At 32.0% G+C, this 20,319-nt stretch overlaps 1 protein-coding gene across 2 annotated transcripts; it reads left to right on the plus strand.

Annotated features, from left to right (window-relative positions):
- Positions 1 to 12,699: 12,699 nt before the first annotated feature.
- LOC107901544 (probable lactoylglutathione lyase, chloroplastic) lies at positions 12,700 to 15,163 on the plus strand. 2 transcript variants are annotated; one of them, XM_016827598.2, is made up of 9 exons: positions 12,700 to 12,927; positions 13,301 to 13,466; positions 13,541 to 13,665; positions 13,756 to 13,820; positions 14,008 to 14,220; positions 14,317 to 14,364; positions 14,461 to 14,568; positions 14,654 to 14,794; positions 14,899 to 15,163. In XM_016827598.2, the coding sequence occupies exons 1-9, from the start codon at positions 12,771 to 12,773 to the stop codon at positions 14,938 to 14,940; spliced, it is 1,065 nt and encodes a 354-aa protein (XP_016683087.1). In that variant the 5' UTR covers positions 12,700 to 12,770; the 3' UTR covers positions 14,941 to 15,163. The 2 variants fall into 2 exon arrangements, with proteins under 2 accessions (XP_016683087.1, XP_016683088.1); XM_016827599.2 differs by having other exon boundaries at positions 12,726 to 12,927; positions 14,008 to 14,169.
- Positions 15,164 to 20,319: the final 5,156 nt, after the last annotated feature.

The raw sequence follows: 20,319 nt of genomic DNA on the forward strand, positions 1-20,319 counted from the left end.
GAGGGACTAAATTGCAATTTTACCAAATTAAGTGATGACTCAAGGATAGAATTTCAAAAGATTATGAAGGGCAAAATGGTCAATTAGAAGGAGAGAGAATTCTAGAAGGTAATAATGATGTTGGTGATATTTTAATTAATTAATTAGATAAATGTTATTTAATTATTATTTTATTAAGATTTTTAGTATTATTTTATTAATAAATGATTAATATAAAAGGAAGGAAAGATGATGAGAAATCATCTCTTCATGAAACTAACGTGAGAAGAGAGGAAAAAGAAAGAAGTTTTTCTTTCTTTACAATTTGGTCCTCCCACCAAAAATTCATCATTTTCACTTAGAAATCAAAGAAATTTTCATAGCCACCAAGAGAGAAAATTGATAAGGAGACTAGGGGGAGCTAGAATATCAAGTTAGATTTAAGAAATAGAAGCTGGAGGAGGGACAAAATCAAGTTAAAGATTGAAATCAATGGCATAAGGTAAGAACATCAAGATTTTTATATACTTTTGAGTTTGATATTATTGAAAAAGTAGGAAATTAATGTTAAGGTAGAGTTTCATTATATAAGGTTCTATATTCTTGTTATGCTAAAAAAGGGAAATAAGAGAAAGTGATGGAAAATGTTGAAGAGAAAGGAAAGGAAAGTGTTATAAATTTAGTTATCAACATTTTACACTAAAACAGTTTCGAGACAGCAGCAGTAGTCTGACTTTGAAAATCTACCAAAAATCGTATAAATTGAATTAGAGGATGAAAAAAACATGAAATTAAATCTTATTGGGTATAGTTTCTCATAGAAGAAACGGTGTAAGCAATGGAATTTTAAATTATGAGATATAGTAGGTTTTGTGAGATAAGGTCAGAATGATTTCGGGTTCCCCTGTACTGACTTTGGAAAATCATCAAAAATTGGAGAAAAATAATTAGAGGCTTAAATTTATATTTTTAAATCCTTAATGAGTATATTTTCAATATAAACAAACGGAAACATCATTATAATTCTGTACGAGGAGATAATTAATTTTTAGTGAAGAAGGGTTGGAACTGTTAGACAGCAGAATAGGGATGACTTTAAAGAATAAACTGTACTTATTGGCTTAACCAAAAATTCTGAAAATTTTATTTTAAGAACATATGTGAGTCTAGTTTCATATAAAATTTACGGATCTTAATTTGGAGTTCTTTATCTCAAGATATAAATAATTTAGTGACTTCGACTCAAGTTGACAGCTTTGAATGAATATATATAAGTAAATGGTGAAATTACAGATAATGTTACCTATAAGCATGTTATGTACATTAAGGATGTGGAATGGAGAGGAGGAGGAGGAAAATATATGATTATTCAACTAGCATGAGTTTTCATTAAAAATGACCAATTTATATGTTTCAGGGACTAAATTGAACAAATGTGAAAATTTAAGGGTAAATTTGTAAAAATATCAAAAAGTGACCAAATTGCATGAAATGAATTTTTTTATTATTTAAATTAGTAAATTGAATGGAATATTAATTTAGATCAAGATTGGGTGGAAATTCGAGAAAAATAGAAAATTTCCAAAATGTCCCTGAATTTTGGTATTTCTACAATTTAGCCGGGTAAGTTCGTATGAACTATATTTTGTTTAATTTCAATTAAAGTGAATGCTATTTGGTAATGAATATTATATATGTGTGTGTTTTATATTGGAACCGAATTATTATTGGTAATATGTATAATTATTAGATGCTTTGAAATGATTATCGGAAGCTTGTTGGATGATTTGATTCTGGTTATAATGTCGTGTATAAGTTAAATTGGTTAACGTTAGCTCACTAATGTTTTGATTTTGATTGGTTATAAATATGAATGTTAGATAAAAAAATGAAATGTCTAAAAATTAATTAGCAAACTCCGGTAATGCCTCGTACCCTATTTCGGTGTCGAATACGGGTAAGGGGTGTTACAATAACTCACATTCTCGTATATCTATTATCAAAAGCGTTATTTAATTATTTCAGTTGCCAAAACATGATTTACAGCGGAAGTTATAGGAAAACATTACTTTTAAAAATCTCTTTCGTAATTTTGGAAAACCTTCGTTTTAGTAAAACCCATGGTTATAGATATCCGTCGCAAATCAAATGTTAAAATGAAAATCCAAATCAAAAAATCAAACCAAAAAGTCCGGAGAGTCCAATTATTACAAAACTTCAGAAATAATTCCCAAATTAAAATAAAAACCATAAACTTAAATCGTTTACGAACTCATGGTCATCATGCGGCTCTGTCACACCGATCCACCTAAGTCTGTTTACCTGAATAGCACAGACAAACAAATGTGAGTTTTCGTAAAATCAGTGTGTAACACAATAGAAATAGACATGCAATACATACAGAAATCTCATATACAATCAGATACAAATTTGGACTCATGTCCATTTCAGATACAAATAACAGAACCCGATAAGTAGTACAGATATGCATAAACCTACCTCCATCCTCTACACCCCATCTCCGACTATCCCATCACACCATGTGGGGTTATAAACATCCAGCCATATCCACACACCATATAGTGTCGATGCGACACGTTACAAATAAAATACAGTCATGTGGAAACACAAAAATATACACTTTTTCATGCCCTTTTTAACTCAAATTCATGTAGTTTCGGTAAAATTGTTATTCAAAAATATATAATAAATATAAAATAATTAAATTTCACTCAAATTATGAACATATTGAATTTAATTAATTTTATATCAAATTTTGATTAATTTTGATTATTTTCGACAGATTTGCACGAAGGGTGAAAAACGGCTCGACAAACACTGCTAGAAGCACAAAACCAAGAAGCAATTTTGAAGCATCAAGGTAAAATAAGTTTTCAACATAAGATGGTAAAAATTATGTGTATTAATTCATAATATAATTAATTTTAATTTTAATCTAATTTAATTTGGGTTAAATAAATTATTTTTAATTAATTATGAAAAGGGCTCCAGTTGAGCTGAACGGAGAAAACCAAACCAACCGAGTACTGGGCAGCCCAAAACCGTCCCACATGCTGACCCAATCAGCTTTCTTGGCTGATTATTTGGCTTGTAAAATGGCCCTTGAATACTTCTTCAAATTGCATTCAAACTCCTCCACTATTTGTGTCTTTCTAGATTTGTCCCTACCTTAATATAACAAGTTTGAAAACTTCAAACTTGCCACATGTGTGGCCAAAATTGTGCCGCTAGACATTTAGGCCCAGCTTACTTCCCTTTTACGATAATAATTTTTTGCTTGAAATTTAAAATTCTTGCAAACGTAAAGAAGATAGGTTTTAGCCAGGGCATAATCACATATTGGGACCTCTACCGAATAGCCGGAGACTCTGTTCTACAGTAACGAGTTGAAGAAAACGAGGATCTTGATGAAGAAGAAGATCCCACAGAAAGCAAGGATCCTAATGAAGCGAGGAGCCTAAAATTTTAATTTTGTTTAATTATTTAATTTTTCAAAGTATTGGATTATTAATAGTTTATACTAATTAAATTTTTGAGAAAATATTTGTTCTATCTTATGATCAAGTTAATCATGCCTCGCAAAAGAACTCGTGCCTCTGCCCAAATTGACGAATCATAAAATAAATTCCATTGTGAAGAAGCCAAAGCAAGATACGAAAGCATTTTCAAGAATCAACAGATGCATCCAAAGAAAGGCTTTACACTCAATTATATTGATTTCATGGTACGTATTTGTCAGGTTGCTGAAACTCTCAATTAGGAGTTGTTTTGTGAGAAAAGACGTAGTGTGGATAAAGAGTTAGTTCGTGAATTTTATGCGAATTTAACCTCAAGCAAGGTAATAGAAGTCTCTGTTCGCGGAATCAAGGTGCCAATAACCTCAAACGTTATTAATGAATTCTTTGAATTACCTGATTTCAAAAATGGCGAATATTCTTCCTTGATGAGAAATATTGAGTCTGAAAATCTGCAAGAAATTCTCGAGGAACTTACAGTTTCAAGTTCCAAGTAGACTGTGTCAAAGCAAGGAATTCACACTTGTCGCAGAGAATATTTGACACCACTAGCGAATGTATGGTTCTATTTCATTCGATTCAGCCTTATGCCCATTTCACATAGGACTACAATTTCTTTAGAGCGAATGGTCTTATTATACTCGATTTTAACTGGAAAGACCATTGATGTGTGAAAAATTATCTTAAGAGAAATGCGGAATTGTGCCGCTAGACGTTTGGGCCCAGCTTACTTCCCCTTTACGATAATAATTTTTTGCTTGAAAGCTAAAATTCTTGCAAACATAAAGACGACAGGTTATAACCAGGGCAAAATCATAGATTGGGACCTCTACCGAAAAGCCGAAGACTCTGTTCTATAGCAACGAGTTGAAGAAAGTGAGGATCCTGAAGAAGAAGAAGAAGAAGAAGAAGAAGAAGAAGAAGAAGATCCCACAAAGATCGAACCGATGCAATCAATTGAGATCCCTGATAAGGCAGAACCAATGGAACCAGTAACCAAACCTGATGTCGCAACTTCAATGTTCAGAACTCAATCGCCTCTCTCAAATCTTCGAGATGAGCTGTCAAAGTTGATGGACATAATGCAACTTATGCAGTGGCAACAACAAGCTTATTGGAGAGATTCAAAAATATGGGATGACTCAATGAGAAGCGCTCTTACGAAAATATACAATGACCCATTTATTTTTGTGCCTGAGTTTCCAAATTTTATATTTGAACCTTGGCGTTTACTATCGAAGAGGGAGCGAAGTGATTCATGCAAAAACAAAGACGGTGGAGCAAAAGATAAGTCGAATTCGGAGGGATTTGCAAATAAATAAAAAGGGAGAATCTTGACCTTATTTTATTTTCGCTCTTAGGTTATTTAATAGGATTAGGTTTTATTAGGAATTTTTATTTTCGCATAATAAAACAAGAGGTGGAAATCATAAATAAAAATGAACAAGTTGCAAAGTACAAAGTGTGGCAATAGATATATATACATGTCTAGGATTGGATCTAGAGAGAGCTTGGTACTTAAGCAGTCAAATTGACCCACCTCCTCTTTTCTAGAATCCTACTTGGTGTATAGTATCTATTCACTTTTAACAATGAGGACATTGTTCATCTTAAGTAGGGGGACCGAAAAATTGAAATTATTTACACTCAGAATAATTTTTTTCTTTTAATTATAATTAAGATATATTTTGTTCAAAAATTTGAAATTTTGTTAAGTATGCTAAACTTCAATATAAATAAAGTTCGATTATTTCAATAATTGTTATGTTAGCTTAATAATGACATGAATGTATATTTAATAAAGCATGCAAATCATACTATACAAAAAATTTAGTTCCTTAGGAAAGTTAGGCATGCATGAAAGTTTAAGTCTCTAGAATTGACTTAGTAGTTTCTTTAGGCGAAATCCTAGGAAGCATGGAATGTTGAAAATGATTTAGGCAACTTTTGTTTAGACCGTTTGAGTCTTTCAAGCCAACCATGATGAATTTTTATCCCTTGAAACCCAACTTTGAAACTATATGGCCTAATTTTATTTCAACCCTTACAATATTTAGCCAGCACTTTTTTCTTAATTATCTTTAAATTGTCCCAAACACTAGATTCGGTACTATTCAGAACATTCTTCGAAAATAAGTTTGGGGGAGTTGAAAAGATATATCAAATGCTTAAAAAAATTTGTAAAACATAGAGCAAAATGCTCGTAAAAAAAAGGAGAGCATATGTACTTGAAAGAAAATAAATGTACAAAAGAGCATGTGAAAGAAAAATAAGTTGGTGTATTGAAGGTAATTATTCCAAAGGTCCGATTGAAGCTGAGTCTAGGGTTTTTTAGCCTAAATTTATTTATCTTTTATCTACCCCTAGCCTAGCCACGTTACAACCTTTTTAAAGACCTATTGATTCAAGTTTCTATGCTACCTACATTAATGGAGAGAAATTGCTATGTTCAACATATGAAGGTATAAGTTACACTTAATGATTGCAGCTTAATCTTGAATAAGGGAATAAAATCAAATTTGTAGAGATTTAACATGTCTTTATTAGGAAGCATTTAGTCTATTTTTGCTATCATAAGAATGATTGACATTAATTTGAATGATATGTATACATAAGTAGTATAAATATCAAATTTCTTGTTTTTGAGCATAACTATACTAAAATCATAATTTTGGGAAGAATGTTGTTTTCAAGGAATTTTTCAAAGGTGTTTCCGAGAAATTCTTTTCAAATTTGTGCATTACTCGGGATGAGCAATGAATTAAGTTTGGGGGTGTGGAAACAAGAAAATATACATACTTTTTCATGCCCTTTTTAACTCAAATTCATGTGGTTCCGGTAAAATTCTTGTCGAAAAATATATAATAATTATAAAATAATTAAATTGAACGCAAATTATGAACATGTTGAATTTTAATTAATTTTATATCAAAATTTGATTATTTTTTATTATTTTCGACAGATTTGCACAAATGGCGAAAAACGACTTGACAAACACTACTAGAAGCAAAAAACCGAGAAGCAATTTTGAAGCATCAAGGAGAAATAATTTTTTAGCATAAGAACGTCCAAATTATGTGTATTAGTTCATAATATAAATAATTTTAATTTTAATCCAATTTAATTTGGGATAAATAAATTATTTTTAATTAATTATGAAAAGGGGTCCAGTTGAGCTGAACCGAGAAAACTGAACCAACCAAGTACTGGGCAGCCCAAAACTGTCCCACATGCTGACCCAATCAGCTTTCTTGGCTGATTATTTGGCTTGCAAAATGGCCCTTAAATACTTCTTCAAATTGCATTCAAATCCCTCCACTATTTGTGCCTTTCTAGATTTGTCCCTACCTAAATATAGCAAGTTTGAAAACTTTAGACTTGCCACATGTGTGGCCAGCCATAGGGGGACTCTATGGCTTCTGATTTTTGCTAATTTTGGCAGTCATCTCAACCTATAAATACCCCCCTTGGTTGCTCACTTCAAACACATCTCAACTCTTCTTATCTCTTCACTTCTCTCTTATTTTTCTCTTTTCATTTCCTTTCCATTATTCTTCATTCCCTTACCGATTTCACCTCTTGAAAAAGAGTCATTCATCCACCATTTGGAGCAGCATTCAAGTGTTCGTAGAAGCCTCGACTCGACAAGAGCAATCGGAGAAGGAGGAGTGTAGCAAACTAGTCAAGCCACGAAGAGAACACCAAATTTGATTCTTATTCCCTATTCCTTTAATTTTGTTGTTGTTATGATGAACATGTCTATGAATATTTATGATGTTGAAATGTTTAATTAATTAATATGGCTTAAATTTAATTCATGTTAGGTTGATTGCATTTCGTCTACTTAATTTATTAAAATTGTGTCTGTGTTGTTATAGGCCTCAGTAAGATGTTTGATTAAGTAAAATCATGACTAAGTTATTCTTGCATTACAATTGTAAGGTAATTAATGAATTAATTATTTAAACGGATTGCAATTGTAATTAATTGACACAGTACTTAATCAGTGCATATTTAATCATCTAAGGTAGCTAAGGATTAAATTAGCAACGGTATCTAACGATACATTGGCCTTGCATAACTTGTAAGATTATTGTGATTAAACTGTTTCAAGGTAGAAATAAATTGTTACCTCACGTAATCTTTTATGTGCTTTTAAGATTGAATTAATTGTTTGAATTGGCATAGAGATATGTACAAGAGATTATTTTGATTTCATAAGTATGTATGTGCATTAACACATTTGCTTATTAAAATTTGTTTAATCGGTTGAATTGACATAGAGATATAGTAAATAGATAAATAGATTTTGGTAGGTAAGTATGTTCATGAGTTAGCAAATTACTGAGTTACCGTGAATTTATTCGTAACAACATGAACATGAGTATAATAATTTTAAGTTAAGAAATGTAATTAATCTAACACAATTATGTCATCTTGATTAAAATCATCTTTTGAAATCGTGCATTGAAAATTTTATTTTCTTTTTATTTATTTTACTTAGTTAAAAATCTTAGTTTTCAATCACCTCCTCAAATCAAAATATTTTTTCTTCACCAAAGTGTTTTAAATTGCATTCATAAATAATTCTTTTCACAGTCTATGTGGGTACGATAATTCGACATTTACTTGTCACTTTATTACTTGTTGCGATTGTGTACACTTGCACATTTTCGTCGTTCCATCATGCTGTCAGAATAAGGCGAAATGTCACCGTACAGATCACTTCCTCCACATATACAAACTCACCTCAATCACAGATACAATATTATCATGCATAACATGCTCATATACAGTTGTCATATATGCATACTTATCAGAATAATCAGAGATGCATACAATGTCATACTCAGAGCAGAATATCATATTATCAGATCACATAATTTTAGGGTTTGATTAGCCCTTATCAACCCTATAGTAGGCCCACAGTCGATCAGAATGACCCGTGCAACCCTAGGGAAAATTTCAAAATTTTGAGCCCACATACCCGTGTGGACCCACATGTCTGCGTGGCTCACACACCCAGATTGGCCTCACCCGTGTGGCCCACACAGCCTGGCCCAAAACCTACACGCTCGTATGGCATGCCCATATGGGCCCACACGCCCAACTTGGCCTAGCACGTGTAGCCCACACGGCCACCCTCACACCACCACACGACCGTGTCTTGTGCACAGCCATGCCTTTATCAAACACACGGCCGTGTCTCACACACAGCCAACCACATGGCCAGGTACAGGCCTATGTGGCATCGACAATGGTTTTTTGACTTTCGTCAAAACTTGATTTTCTGTGTTTTGGGAATACACGTGGTGCGTTTTTGAAGAAAATGCAATCTCGAGACCACCAGAACCTATAATTTTGTTAAAGAATACCAAGTTAAAATCAAAACAAACAAGGAACTAAAAACCCCTAAAATCAAAGTGCTCATCTTAGACGAAACGATGCTCCTCAACACCTAACTTGCTAAAGGATTAAATGCCTCTTGTGATCCCCCTAAACCGATCAACAACACTAACAATTAATCCCACATTTGGATAATTACAACATACTTTTCACAACAGAAATATATGAGACAACAAATTAGATTAACAGAATAATGCTACTTGCATAATACCCAATAGCAAATCAATTTACCCCCTCCACACTTCGATTGAACAATGCAAGAATAAAAGAAACCCCAACCGAAAGAAAAAGAAAGGGCAAAAATAGATTGAGAAGAAAAGAACTTGAGAGTTTGGAAAAACGTCAAAAAAATTAACAGAAATTTCGGTAGGAGAGAGAAAAACAAAATAAAAATAATATTTAATATTTTGACCAATATCCCACTAAATCTCAACCCTCATTATCTCACTAAATTCCAACCACCTCAGAATTCTAACTCCACCCAAACACTCTCAGACAACTAGAGCAAAAAAGAACATTCACGCTCACGCAAAGACTCGAACACAAGACCTCCAACACACTAACTCCCTTACCACTCGAACCAGTAAACTCATTCTAATATGGATTAACAAACATTTTTAAATAAGCCCGCTAAACAAGGGTAGGGCTTGGATCAGAAAAATAACAAAATTTGGCAACGATGAAACTTGAACCCAAGACCTCATACACACACCCAAAACACTTAACCACTGAAGCAAATACACACTTGTGTCAAATATTTACAGAAATAAAAATAAATTATTCAAAGTGTTACACTTAGTCACATTATAGACTTCACATGGATTTAGACATTTCCAGTAGTAAATGTCACAGTAGTACTTATATGTGGATACAAAGTAAAAGGAATGACAGTAAAATTATCAATTTGTCACAATTTATATTGACATTATTAGTACAATTGAAATGCATGTTAATTTAAACCAGAAGTTTACTGATACAAATGCATTTACTACTTGGCATGACCAGTTAGACCATCCTAGATCATATATGATGCGAAAATTAATTGAGAATTCATATGGACATTCATTAAAGAACCAAAAGATTTTTTAATTGAAAGAATTCTTATTTGTTACTTGTTCTTAATGAAAATTAATTGTTAGAAACTCGCTAGCTAAAGTTGAGATTTACTGTCTTGCATTTCTGAAATGAATATGGGCTCATTCATCCACCATGTGGATGATTTTGATATTATATGATTCCTAGTAGATGCAGCTACAAAATATTCATATATATGTTATCAACTTGCAACCTGTCGTTTGCAAGATTGCTTGTTTAAATAATCAATTTCAGATCATGCAATTAAAACAATTCATCTTGCTAATCTGATGAATTTATATCTCAGTCTTTTATTGCTTAAGTTTGAAAAACTTTTGTAAAATTTTGTTATTTATGCGGATAATGGTTTAGAGAAATTATTGATTGAACAACTCTAATTAATGTCTAAATCGTTACTTATGAGAACTAAACTTCCTCTTTCAACATGAGATTATGTTGATTTACGTGTTGTACGCATCAAGCCAATAAGTTATAAATACTCCTCCATTACAATTGGTTTTTTATCAAGAGCTAAATATTTCCCATATTTGAATTTTTGTATGTGTGTATATGTTCCAATTGTTCCATCACAACGCACAAAGATAAGTGAATCCTCAAAGAAAGTTGGAAATATATATTAATTACAAGTCTCTTTGTATTATTAGATGTTTTGAATGTATTGGAGATTCAATTATAACATGATTTTTTATTACCATTTTGATTCGATAGTTGGGGAGAGTAATTTGAACCAGAAGTTCAACAATGATAATTTATTTTATTATAAGTTAACTGTCAGATGTATTTAGAAACTTAATGCGAATAACCAAGTGTTATATAACATCTAATATTTTAATTCGAATCAAAGTCTCAGTAGGACAGTCAGTTAGAATAAATAATAGATTGATTGGTTCCAAAGATGAAAATTCTTCTAGATGGTCATACAGTGGAGACGGGTGCTCTAGAAGAGACCCAAGACATAACTAATAAGTAAAACTCCAAAAAAGATTCAAGTACATGAAACTGAAGATTAAAATAATGAAAATAAAGAAATCTTGATCGTTATGTCAATTCGAGAAAATGTGGAACCAATAATAAAAGTGGTCGACAATGGTTTTGCATGCAATATTATTGTTGAAATAATGAAATAAAATGAGAATCTTAAATAAATCTGTGGAATAGATTGTTCAAAATAGAAAGACGCAACTCAAGTACAATTAAATTCATGGAGTTGTTGGACCAGTAGTCTAAATATCTAAAAGTATAAAGTCAGTGATGGTACACATGAAGTAGTTTTGCAAAAACAGAATAAAATATGAAGTTTTTGCTAAGTCCTAACATTGATTATGAAAATATATAATATTCTTTTGTGGTGGATACAATAACATTTAGATATATTATTAAACTAATAGTTCATAAAAGATTTAGCTTGCGTCTAATGGTTGTTATTACAACCTTTTATGAATCACTATATAGTAAATTTTATATTAAAATCCTTGAAGTATTTAGAATGCTAGAAGGATATTGAAATTCTCAAAAAATTGTTCATTTATATGAATTGAAATAATTTGAACATATGTGGTAAATTTGACTTAGTGAATAGTAGTTGAAGGAGGATTATAAAATGATCCAAAATACCTATTTGTTGAAACTCCTGAAGAGATCAAAATATATTTCTCCTAAATTTTTCCCTCACTCATGACTTTCAAAAGAATGATGATATAAATGCTTAACAGATACATTCAAATAGTCTTTTGAAAGATTAGTATTCAAGATTGAATACGTAGAATATGAGAAAGTATGTGATGTTTTCATGAGGGGAAGTAAATACGCGTTGTATTCTTTTTCCCTTAACTGAAGTTTTGCCCCATTGGGTTTTCCTAGTAAAGTTTTTAATGAGGCAACATATTATGCATATTATAGATATGTGTACTTTTTTTCCTTCATTGGAAATTTTTTTCTCACTGGGTTCTTTGGAGAAACATTGTAAATATTTCCATTGATAAAAAAAATACGCTCTCTCTTTGCTCTCACATTCTCTTTGTTCTGTCTTTTATTTTATAACAAATATAAAATAATATATTTTATCATTCATTTCTTTTTAAAATAATAAAATGGAATTTTTAGGGTCGAGGCCAGTATTCTTTTTAAAATGGAACAATTTGACCCATAACACTTCTGTTCAAACCCATGAACTCATCGCTCAAATATCCGAAGAATGTACAAGTTTAAATGAACAAGAGCTCTTTAGTGACCATCCCAAAGCCCATTGTTTAAAAACCCTCACGTGGAGACAAATAAGAATTTCTACTTTGACAGCAAATTAGAGAGAACTAGAGGGGTTAATATAACTTTTACTTCATGATCTTGTAATTTGATCTGACATCTATACATTTTTTTTTATCTATTTCGATAATTGAACTTGGCTACTAAATCTATTTTGATCCCTAAACTAGTCAAAGATAAAAGTTTAATTCACGTTATCACCTAAAAATTAAAATTATTTTTTTTAAAATGTGTCACAAATTTAGAGTGACACATCATAAACTCTTGATAAAATCCAAAGTTGAGGAACTAAAATGGGCCTAGTTGTCAAGTTTAAGGATCAAAATGAACAAATAATATATAGATACCAAAGTGAATCTAATTGCCAAGTGTAGGGACTAAAAGTTATATTAATCCATAACAAAACAAATCATGTGTGTACTCCCGGGACTCGGGGGTGGTCGGACCATAAAACTAAAACTGGATAAGAAGAGGCAAAGAAATACAAAAGTGATGGCCACATTACCTATTGCATCAGTTTCCAGTTCCACCATGGTTTTCTCAATGAAAACTCCTCCTTTCCCATCGAACTCTCTTAAACATCCTTACATTCGTAACTCTTACAATCACCTTCCTTCTCGAAGACTCGCTCTCTTTCAACTCGGCTCTGGTACAACTAAAATCCCTTTATTCTCTCTTTCATACTTTTCTTTATGTTTTTATGATAGCATTTTTCTGGGGAAAAAAACTAGAGCTGAAGTAGTGAAGTTATTGACATTGTTACAATGTGAACATTTAAGTTGCTTTCAACATGTTTTCTTGATGAACATTTTTGATTCTTTTTTTTTTAACGATATTTCCAACACTAATGTCTTCTTGTAGATGCAAGCTCCTTTTCTTTTGTTATAGATGACAAAACCCAATTGGGTTCATTTTTTTTCTTTAAAGTAGGGATTAATTCCCTTACTTTAAACCCCTTGTAAAGCTAATGGCATCACAAATGGATTATTTCACTAATGCTAATAATGGGGTTTTGGTGCTAGTTTCGGCGATCCCTCAGTCGGAATTCTTTGGTTCGATCGTGAGTGGTAAATCTGAGAACACCGCTACTGCTATTAAGGAGCAAGATGCATTAAACTGGGTTAAAAACGACAATAGAAGAATGCTTCATGTTGTTTACCGTGTTGGCGATTTGGAGAAGACGATCAAGTATGCTTTATCATAGATTGGAATGTTGAATGACGTACATGCATACTCTTTTGGTGATTCAAGATCATTTGCAGGTTTTACACCGAATGCTTAGGAATGAAGCTCTCAAGGAAGCGTGACATACCCGAGGAGCAATATTCGAATGCTTTTCTTGGATATGGACCTGAAGATTCTCATTTTGCTGTTGAACTTACTTATAGTGTGTGATTTCACCATGTCTATATGCCTATGCATCTGTGATTACTTATAGCTGCTAATATACATTTGTTTTTGTATTATAATTCTACAGATTATGGAGTTGACAAATATGATATTGGAAATGGATTTGGTCATTTTGGTGTTGCAGTAAACGATGTAAGTTCTTTGTTCAACTACAGATGTTCTCTGTTATTTGATTGAACTTGAAGCTGTTGTAACTCAACAAAGGGCTCGTATGGGAAAAGGCATGCTAAATTTCGGTATTTATGTCGGTTTCGAATCGTCCATTTAATTTCATTTCAAAATTATGAACTTGAGAACTTTGTGTTCTAATCATTTGTAGGTTTCGAAAACAGTGGATCTAGTAAAGGCAAAGGTGGGGAAGGTTACAAGGGACCCTGGACCTGTTAAAGGAGGGACTAAAATAATTGCTTTTATCGAAGATCCGGATGGTTATACATTTGAGCTTTTAGAGAGGGAGCCGACACCTGAGCCACTTTGTCAGGTAATGCTTCGAGTTGGTGATCTTGATCGATCTATTAATTTCTACAAGAAGGTGAGTGGCTTTTTACAGAGTTAAACAACCTTTGTTCTATTGAAGTTTAGCTCTGTAGAATGCTTATATGCCAATCTTTTGTTCCTGGATGTATAGGCTTTTGGCATGGAGCTTCTTCGTGCAAAAGATAATCCCGAGTATAAGGTAAAGACACACCCTTTAACCACCATCAAAATCTTAAATATTTGATCATATCGAGTCATTTGGTATTTCCTACGAATAATTATGCCTACTTATCAGTATACGACAGCCATGATGGGATTTGGTCCTGAAGACAAAAATGCAGTGCTGGAACTGACGTACAACTATGGTGTCACAGAATATGATAAAGGCAATGGTTATGCACAGGTACACTCTATCTATCGGTTTTTAGTTGCTGAAATTTCTTCTGACTCCTCAGTAGGCTTATTCTATTTGTCTTGTATCTTACCAGATAGCAATAGGCACGGACGATGTTTATAAGACCGCAGAAGCAATTAAGCTATGTGGAGGAACGATTATCCTTGAACCTGGACCCTTGCCAGGCATCAACACTAAGATTACTGCTTGCCTGGACCCCGATGGCTGGAAATCGGTGAGGCTAATAATGCTAGTTTAGATTGGGGTGCAAGTGTTTGAAGGTTATATATATATATATATCCAAATGACTTGAATGCCTTTTCTCTTCATGTCCTGCAGGTATTTGTTGATAACATTGATTTCCTTAAGGAGCTTGAGTGATCAAATATAATCATAGCTGCGATTGAATCCAGGGAGAGGTTCATAGCAATTTTTCTGTTTACATCCCATCTTCTAGACTTTCCTTTTTCTTTTTTCTTTTTTTTTTTTGTATAGGACTGTTGAAGTTGCTATTCATTGCCAATTAAGCTGGGTACACGGGGAATCAGGTATATGCATTTGAGCATGATTGCTTTACAGGAATGAAAATCCAAGTTTCAATGAATCCAATTGTTACGAAAATTCAACATATTCCGGATCCCATTCCTCATCTGTTTGTCACCTTTAGTCTTGAACTCGAATCCAATGATTCTTTCGCCTGTTTTAATCCCAAAGTAAGCTGTGCTTGCTCAGCATTGTCTCCTCTCTTCCTTTTAGGCCATGCTGGGAGTGACATGTCTCTATGAACTCCTGAGATCACACCTGGAAGTGCAGAGTACAAGGCTTAGCTTACACTTCTTTTTAGTGTATGTACCAGCTTATATGTATGCTTTTCAATTTAGGGTCTGTTTGATTGGCAGTAAAATGTTTTCCGTAAAATGATTTCTGGAAAATGTTTTACTTTTCTGTAAAATGACTTACAGGAAAATATTTTCTGGTGTTTGATTGAATCTGTGTAAAATATTTTCTGCTGTTTGACAGATTTCCTGAAAATATTTTCCGAAAAAGTTATTTTTTACATATATTAATATATATTAATAAATTTTTATATTTTAAATTGTTTTTACATATATTGCAATGATTTATTTATAATAATACTCAATAATAAGCTACAATATTGATCGTTATAAATTGGAAAAATATTATCCACAATGAGTACTAATAAGAATATTGAATAATTATAAATTGCTTCGAAACCATAATGAGTACTAGAAATAATATTATCCAAATACATAATTAGTAGTACACCACATAGTAACAACATTGTCGAAGTGCATAATATTACACCACATAAAAGTATCAATATCTTCAACCCTGAGAAAATTTTTGAAGCCAAATTTTTCTATGCTTCTTACTTTTAACTAAAAACATTTTGGCCTCTGATTCATGACTCCCTAGATAATCACACACAGAACACAAGAAGTCATCATCAAATCCTTCTTCCTCCATCGACATCACTTGTTCGTAAAGCTGTGCTGTCTTGTCGGCAGTAAATTGTTTCAAAGCATTAGCAATTTCGCCAAGTTGCTCACCCACAAATTTAATTTGTTCATCAACGAGACTTTCTTGACCACTTTTTCTTTTACGTTTGGATGTGCCAGATGAAGATACATTTGTTCTTACCTCTTCAGCCTCTTCATTGTCGCAGTCTACAGGCATTGAATCTTCATTACCATCATCCAAATCTATGTCAGCAAATGTTCTGGCAAAACTCCCTGTTGCCATATCTTTGCCAACAACCACAGCCATTTCATCATAATGATCAATGCTTTTATTCAAAAATGGTTCATACTTCTTGTGTGCCTGTTGGATATTATACACAATTAGAATAACAAGTAAAAAACAATTGAAATATACTTAACATATATATACATATATTACCATCACTGTTGCATCGTATGTCGCTCTATCACATGCGATCATTTTCATGTTATCATCCCATCCAAAACCACTTTCACCTCGAATTTTGCATATAATCTGCCACTGGTTTTTTACTGTCCTCAAATGATTTTCCACGTGCTTCGTATCGCATTGAACTTGGAATCTAGAAGAAATGGCGTCGGCAACTCGATTAATAGAAACTGATTTGAAAGTATTAGAAGGCTTATTTCCTTTTCGAGCCTCCTCTGCTAGAATTTCAAGGAAAACATGTTCCATCGGTTTTGTCCACTTGAATTGCTTGGAGGTCCCTTCTTTGTTGCCCTTACCCATTCTACATTAAATAATTGTCATTGTCAATAATTCAATATCCAACAAGCTTAAAACATAATAATCAATTCAATATCCAACAATGTTAAAACATAATCAATATCTAACAAATTCAAGACATATATCAAAATCCAACAATCTAAAATTTCAATATCATTATCCAACCAACATTTACTAAAACATACATAACATAGAAACAATAATCCTAAGCCCTAAATCTACCTAATATTTCTAGCCATATAATCAGTCCACATATTTTGTGCAATTTCATCTCTCTTAGCAGACCATTCTCTTGCTTCTTGTCTTTCTTCTCGCTCTGTGAGAGTTTGTATTATCGAATCAGACTCAGACACCTCGTATAATCCTTGGTTAAGTAAATCACTAGGATCAACTCCCATTATATGATTATGAATGATAGAACAAACCAAAACTATATCTACTTGAGTTTGAAAATTCCAAAATGGTTCAGCATCTAATACACGAAACCGTTTCTTCAAAATCCCAAAAACACGTTCAACAGTGATCCGTAATGATGAATGGCGAAGATTAAAGAGTTCATTTGCATTTTCAGGCCCTTCAGCAGCAAACTCTTTTAAATGATATCGGACACCACGATATGGGGTAATACATCCAATTCGGATTCCATATCCAGCATCAGCAAGATAATATTTACCTACAATTTTACAATACATAATTAATACTAATAAACTATGAGCTTACTAGAACTATTTGTGATAAATATTACCTTCTGGAAATCTTAATCCTGTTGGGCGTGAAAGTGCATCATTTAAAATACGAGAATCATGTGCACTACCTTCCCAACCAGCTAGAACATAGGCAAATTTCAAATCAAATGTAATGGCAGCCAATACATTTTGTGTCGTCCCCCCTTTACGGCTACGAAATCTTCCTTGCATGCTAGGTGGAACAGATGCACGAATATGAGTTTCATCTAATGCTCCAATACAATCTTTAAAATAAGGATAAAACCTTGGATTGTTTCTAATTTCACTAGGAGTTGACTCATCAGGTAATCTAATAACTAGTCTATACAATTTCAAAATAGCTCTCAATACAACCCTAAAGTAATGGTGAATTGTCTGAGTTGATCTATAATATCTAGATCCAATCACTCGAAACCTTACATTATGACCAATTATATGTAAAAATATAACTACTTGCTCCCTAATATTGACAGATTTAGACGATTGTAACAAATTATTCCTACTAAGAATATCACATAAATTAAAAAAGGCGATCGGTCTCATCCTTATCACATCAATACAATGCTGGTCACCACTATATAAAATACTATTAATATAATTTTCTCTTTCATAATCTCGATTCACACGAGGGCGAGAAGCAATTTCCTTCATAATTTCTAATTTTTAATCCAAAGAGCCCCAAAAGCTAAAACTGAAGCCACGACTCCGGCAATTGCCATTTGATGTTGATTACAATCCATTTACACAAAATTATGCCACACAAATATATGATCATTACAAAAAAGATGCAAGATTTTCATAAGATCACATAAAGTTGCCATGACTATGCATACATGCATATCAAGCTAATTGCCATAATTAATACAAAACTTCAATAAATGATTTGGTTAATACAATACTTCAACATATTTGATAAGCATATGAAAATGAAAGCATGACAAATTAGTTTTCTTGTAGGAAATTGCAATTGCTCCAAGATTTTGTTTTATATTATTAGGATTTCAATATCATGTATAATTAATTAATTAATCATGAATTTGAATGGGAAATTGCAATAGTGGATGGTAATGAGTTGAATAAACATGGAGTATTAGTGCTGCCCCATGATTATTGTAGTTCAATGATTACTATATAATATGTTGTTAATATTTAGGTATACTTGAATATTTTATATACATAATTAATGGTGAATGTATTAAGGAAGCGTGTCTATTATAACGATTTGATTAAATTAATTATTTATTATTAAATAAATTAATTTTATTTATATATTATTAAGAAGAATCAAATAAGTAAAATTGGAATAGAGTTAATATTTATTGTTTAAAAAATATCATTCATTAATTTAACAAAGTTAATATTTTTAAAAAGGATTTATGGTTCTGTAAAGGAAATCTTTTGTTTGAAATGAATTGCAATCGGGAAAAATAAATGTTAAGCTTATTACAATTTGGACTTATTTAACTTCTTTTTAATAATATAGAGATTAAATTAATTCATTTAATAATAAAAAATTAATTTGATTCGATTCCTATAATAGAAAACCTCCCAAATACTTAACCTAAAATCTTAAAATATTTTAGTTGACTTGTTATAATAATTTGAAACTTTTATATATTTGATTTTTAAAAAAAATATAGTATCTTTTAATTAAATTAATTAAGGTTTGATGAATTAATGAGTAATTTGAAAACCGTATTAAATATATATATGCCTTTCTAATCCCCACAAGAATTAAAAAAATAAAATTCAGTCAAGCTTATTAAAACCTCCAATGGACTTCTAAGACAATTCAGTATCCTAAACACTTCAAGTCTGTAATTACAGCAGGCACTCTATATTAATCAAAACTCCCCACTTCCTAAAAGGTTTCAGTTTGAGTATTCTACAACAAAAAATCCCTGTATAAAACATCCATTAATTTTATGCCCTTCTAAAACTAAAGATTAACTCCTAACTACTTCACACAAATGAATTAACATGAAAAAAAGGTAGTTTCAAGTCTCAGCCACTACAAAAGCAGAACCTTATCAAACTGGACTTAACTTTCTCCACAAACTCATTTTTCTTAAATCCAGCAAAAATTTGTTAATATATTTGGGAGATAAACATGTTCGGTTAACTTGAAAGGTAAAGAAATTCTGCTGATGATTGATCAGACCATCGCCTACAATTGCTGCAGATTACCAGTAAGCTTGAATTACAATTTTTGACCAAAATTATTTAATACCTTAATTTGTTATGCATTATTTGTTACCCATTTTCAGGACCACGTGTAGTTTATAGAGGAAAATAAAATTTGGGACCATTACCAGGAACAATAGAACAACAGAACAACAGGAACGGCATTGAATCTTTTTCAAGCAACAGGAACAACAGCACAAGTCTTGAACACCAATTTGAAACAATATGGTTCAGCATTAGTTTGACTATAATCGAATAAAATGTTTCAGATTGAAGTAAATTATTCAGCAAGTAGATAAAACAAATCGTTGTCTCTACTGATTTTTTTAATGAAAGCATAAATAGTTATTTATTCCCCTGACCATAACATTCATCTATTCTGTTGGGAATTTAGGCAAACAAGTAGGACAAGAAATTAGGGTGTTAAGGCTGCAATTTTTTTCAATTTTCCTTTCCATTTAACATTATTCACTCATGTAAATTTCTTTTGTTTTTTCCAGCATAATACGAACTGTAATCATAATCTTTGGACTATTAAAAAGCCAAACATTTTGTTTTTTCAATTTTCCTTTCCATTTTGCAGGCAGAGATGAAGAAGCCAAAC

This window comes from Gossypium hirsutum, chromosome D06, assembly GCF_007990345.1.
Source record: "Gossypium hirsutum isolate 1008001.06 chromosome D06, Gossypium_hirsutum_v2.1, whole genome shotgun sequence".
NCBI classification, from domain to species: Eukaryota; Viridiplantae; Streptophyta; class Magnoliopsida; order Malvales; family Malvaceae; genus Gossypium; species Gossypium hirsutum.

Coding starts and splice junctions, on each gene's coding strand:
- LOC107901544 (XM_016827598.2), top strand. CDS start 12,771: ATGGCCACATTACCTATTGCATCAGTTTCCAGTTCCACCATGGTTTTC. Junction 13,467..13,540: donor GATTTGGAGAAGACGATCAA/GTATGCTTTATC, acceptor GATCATTTGCAG/GTTTTACACCGAATGCTTAG. Junction 14,221..14,316: donor CTATTAATTTCTACAAGAAG/GTGAGTGGCTTT, acceptor CTGGATGTATAG/GCTTTTGGCATGGAGCTTCT.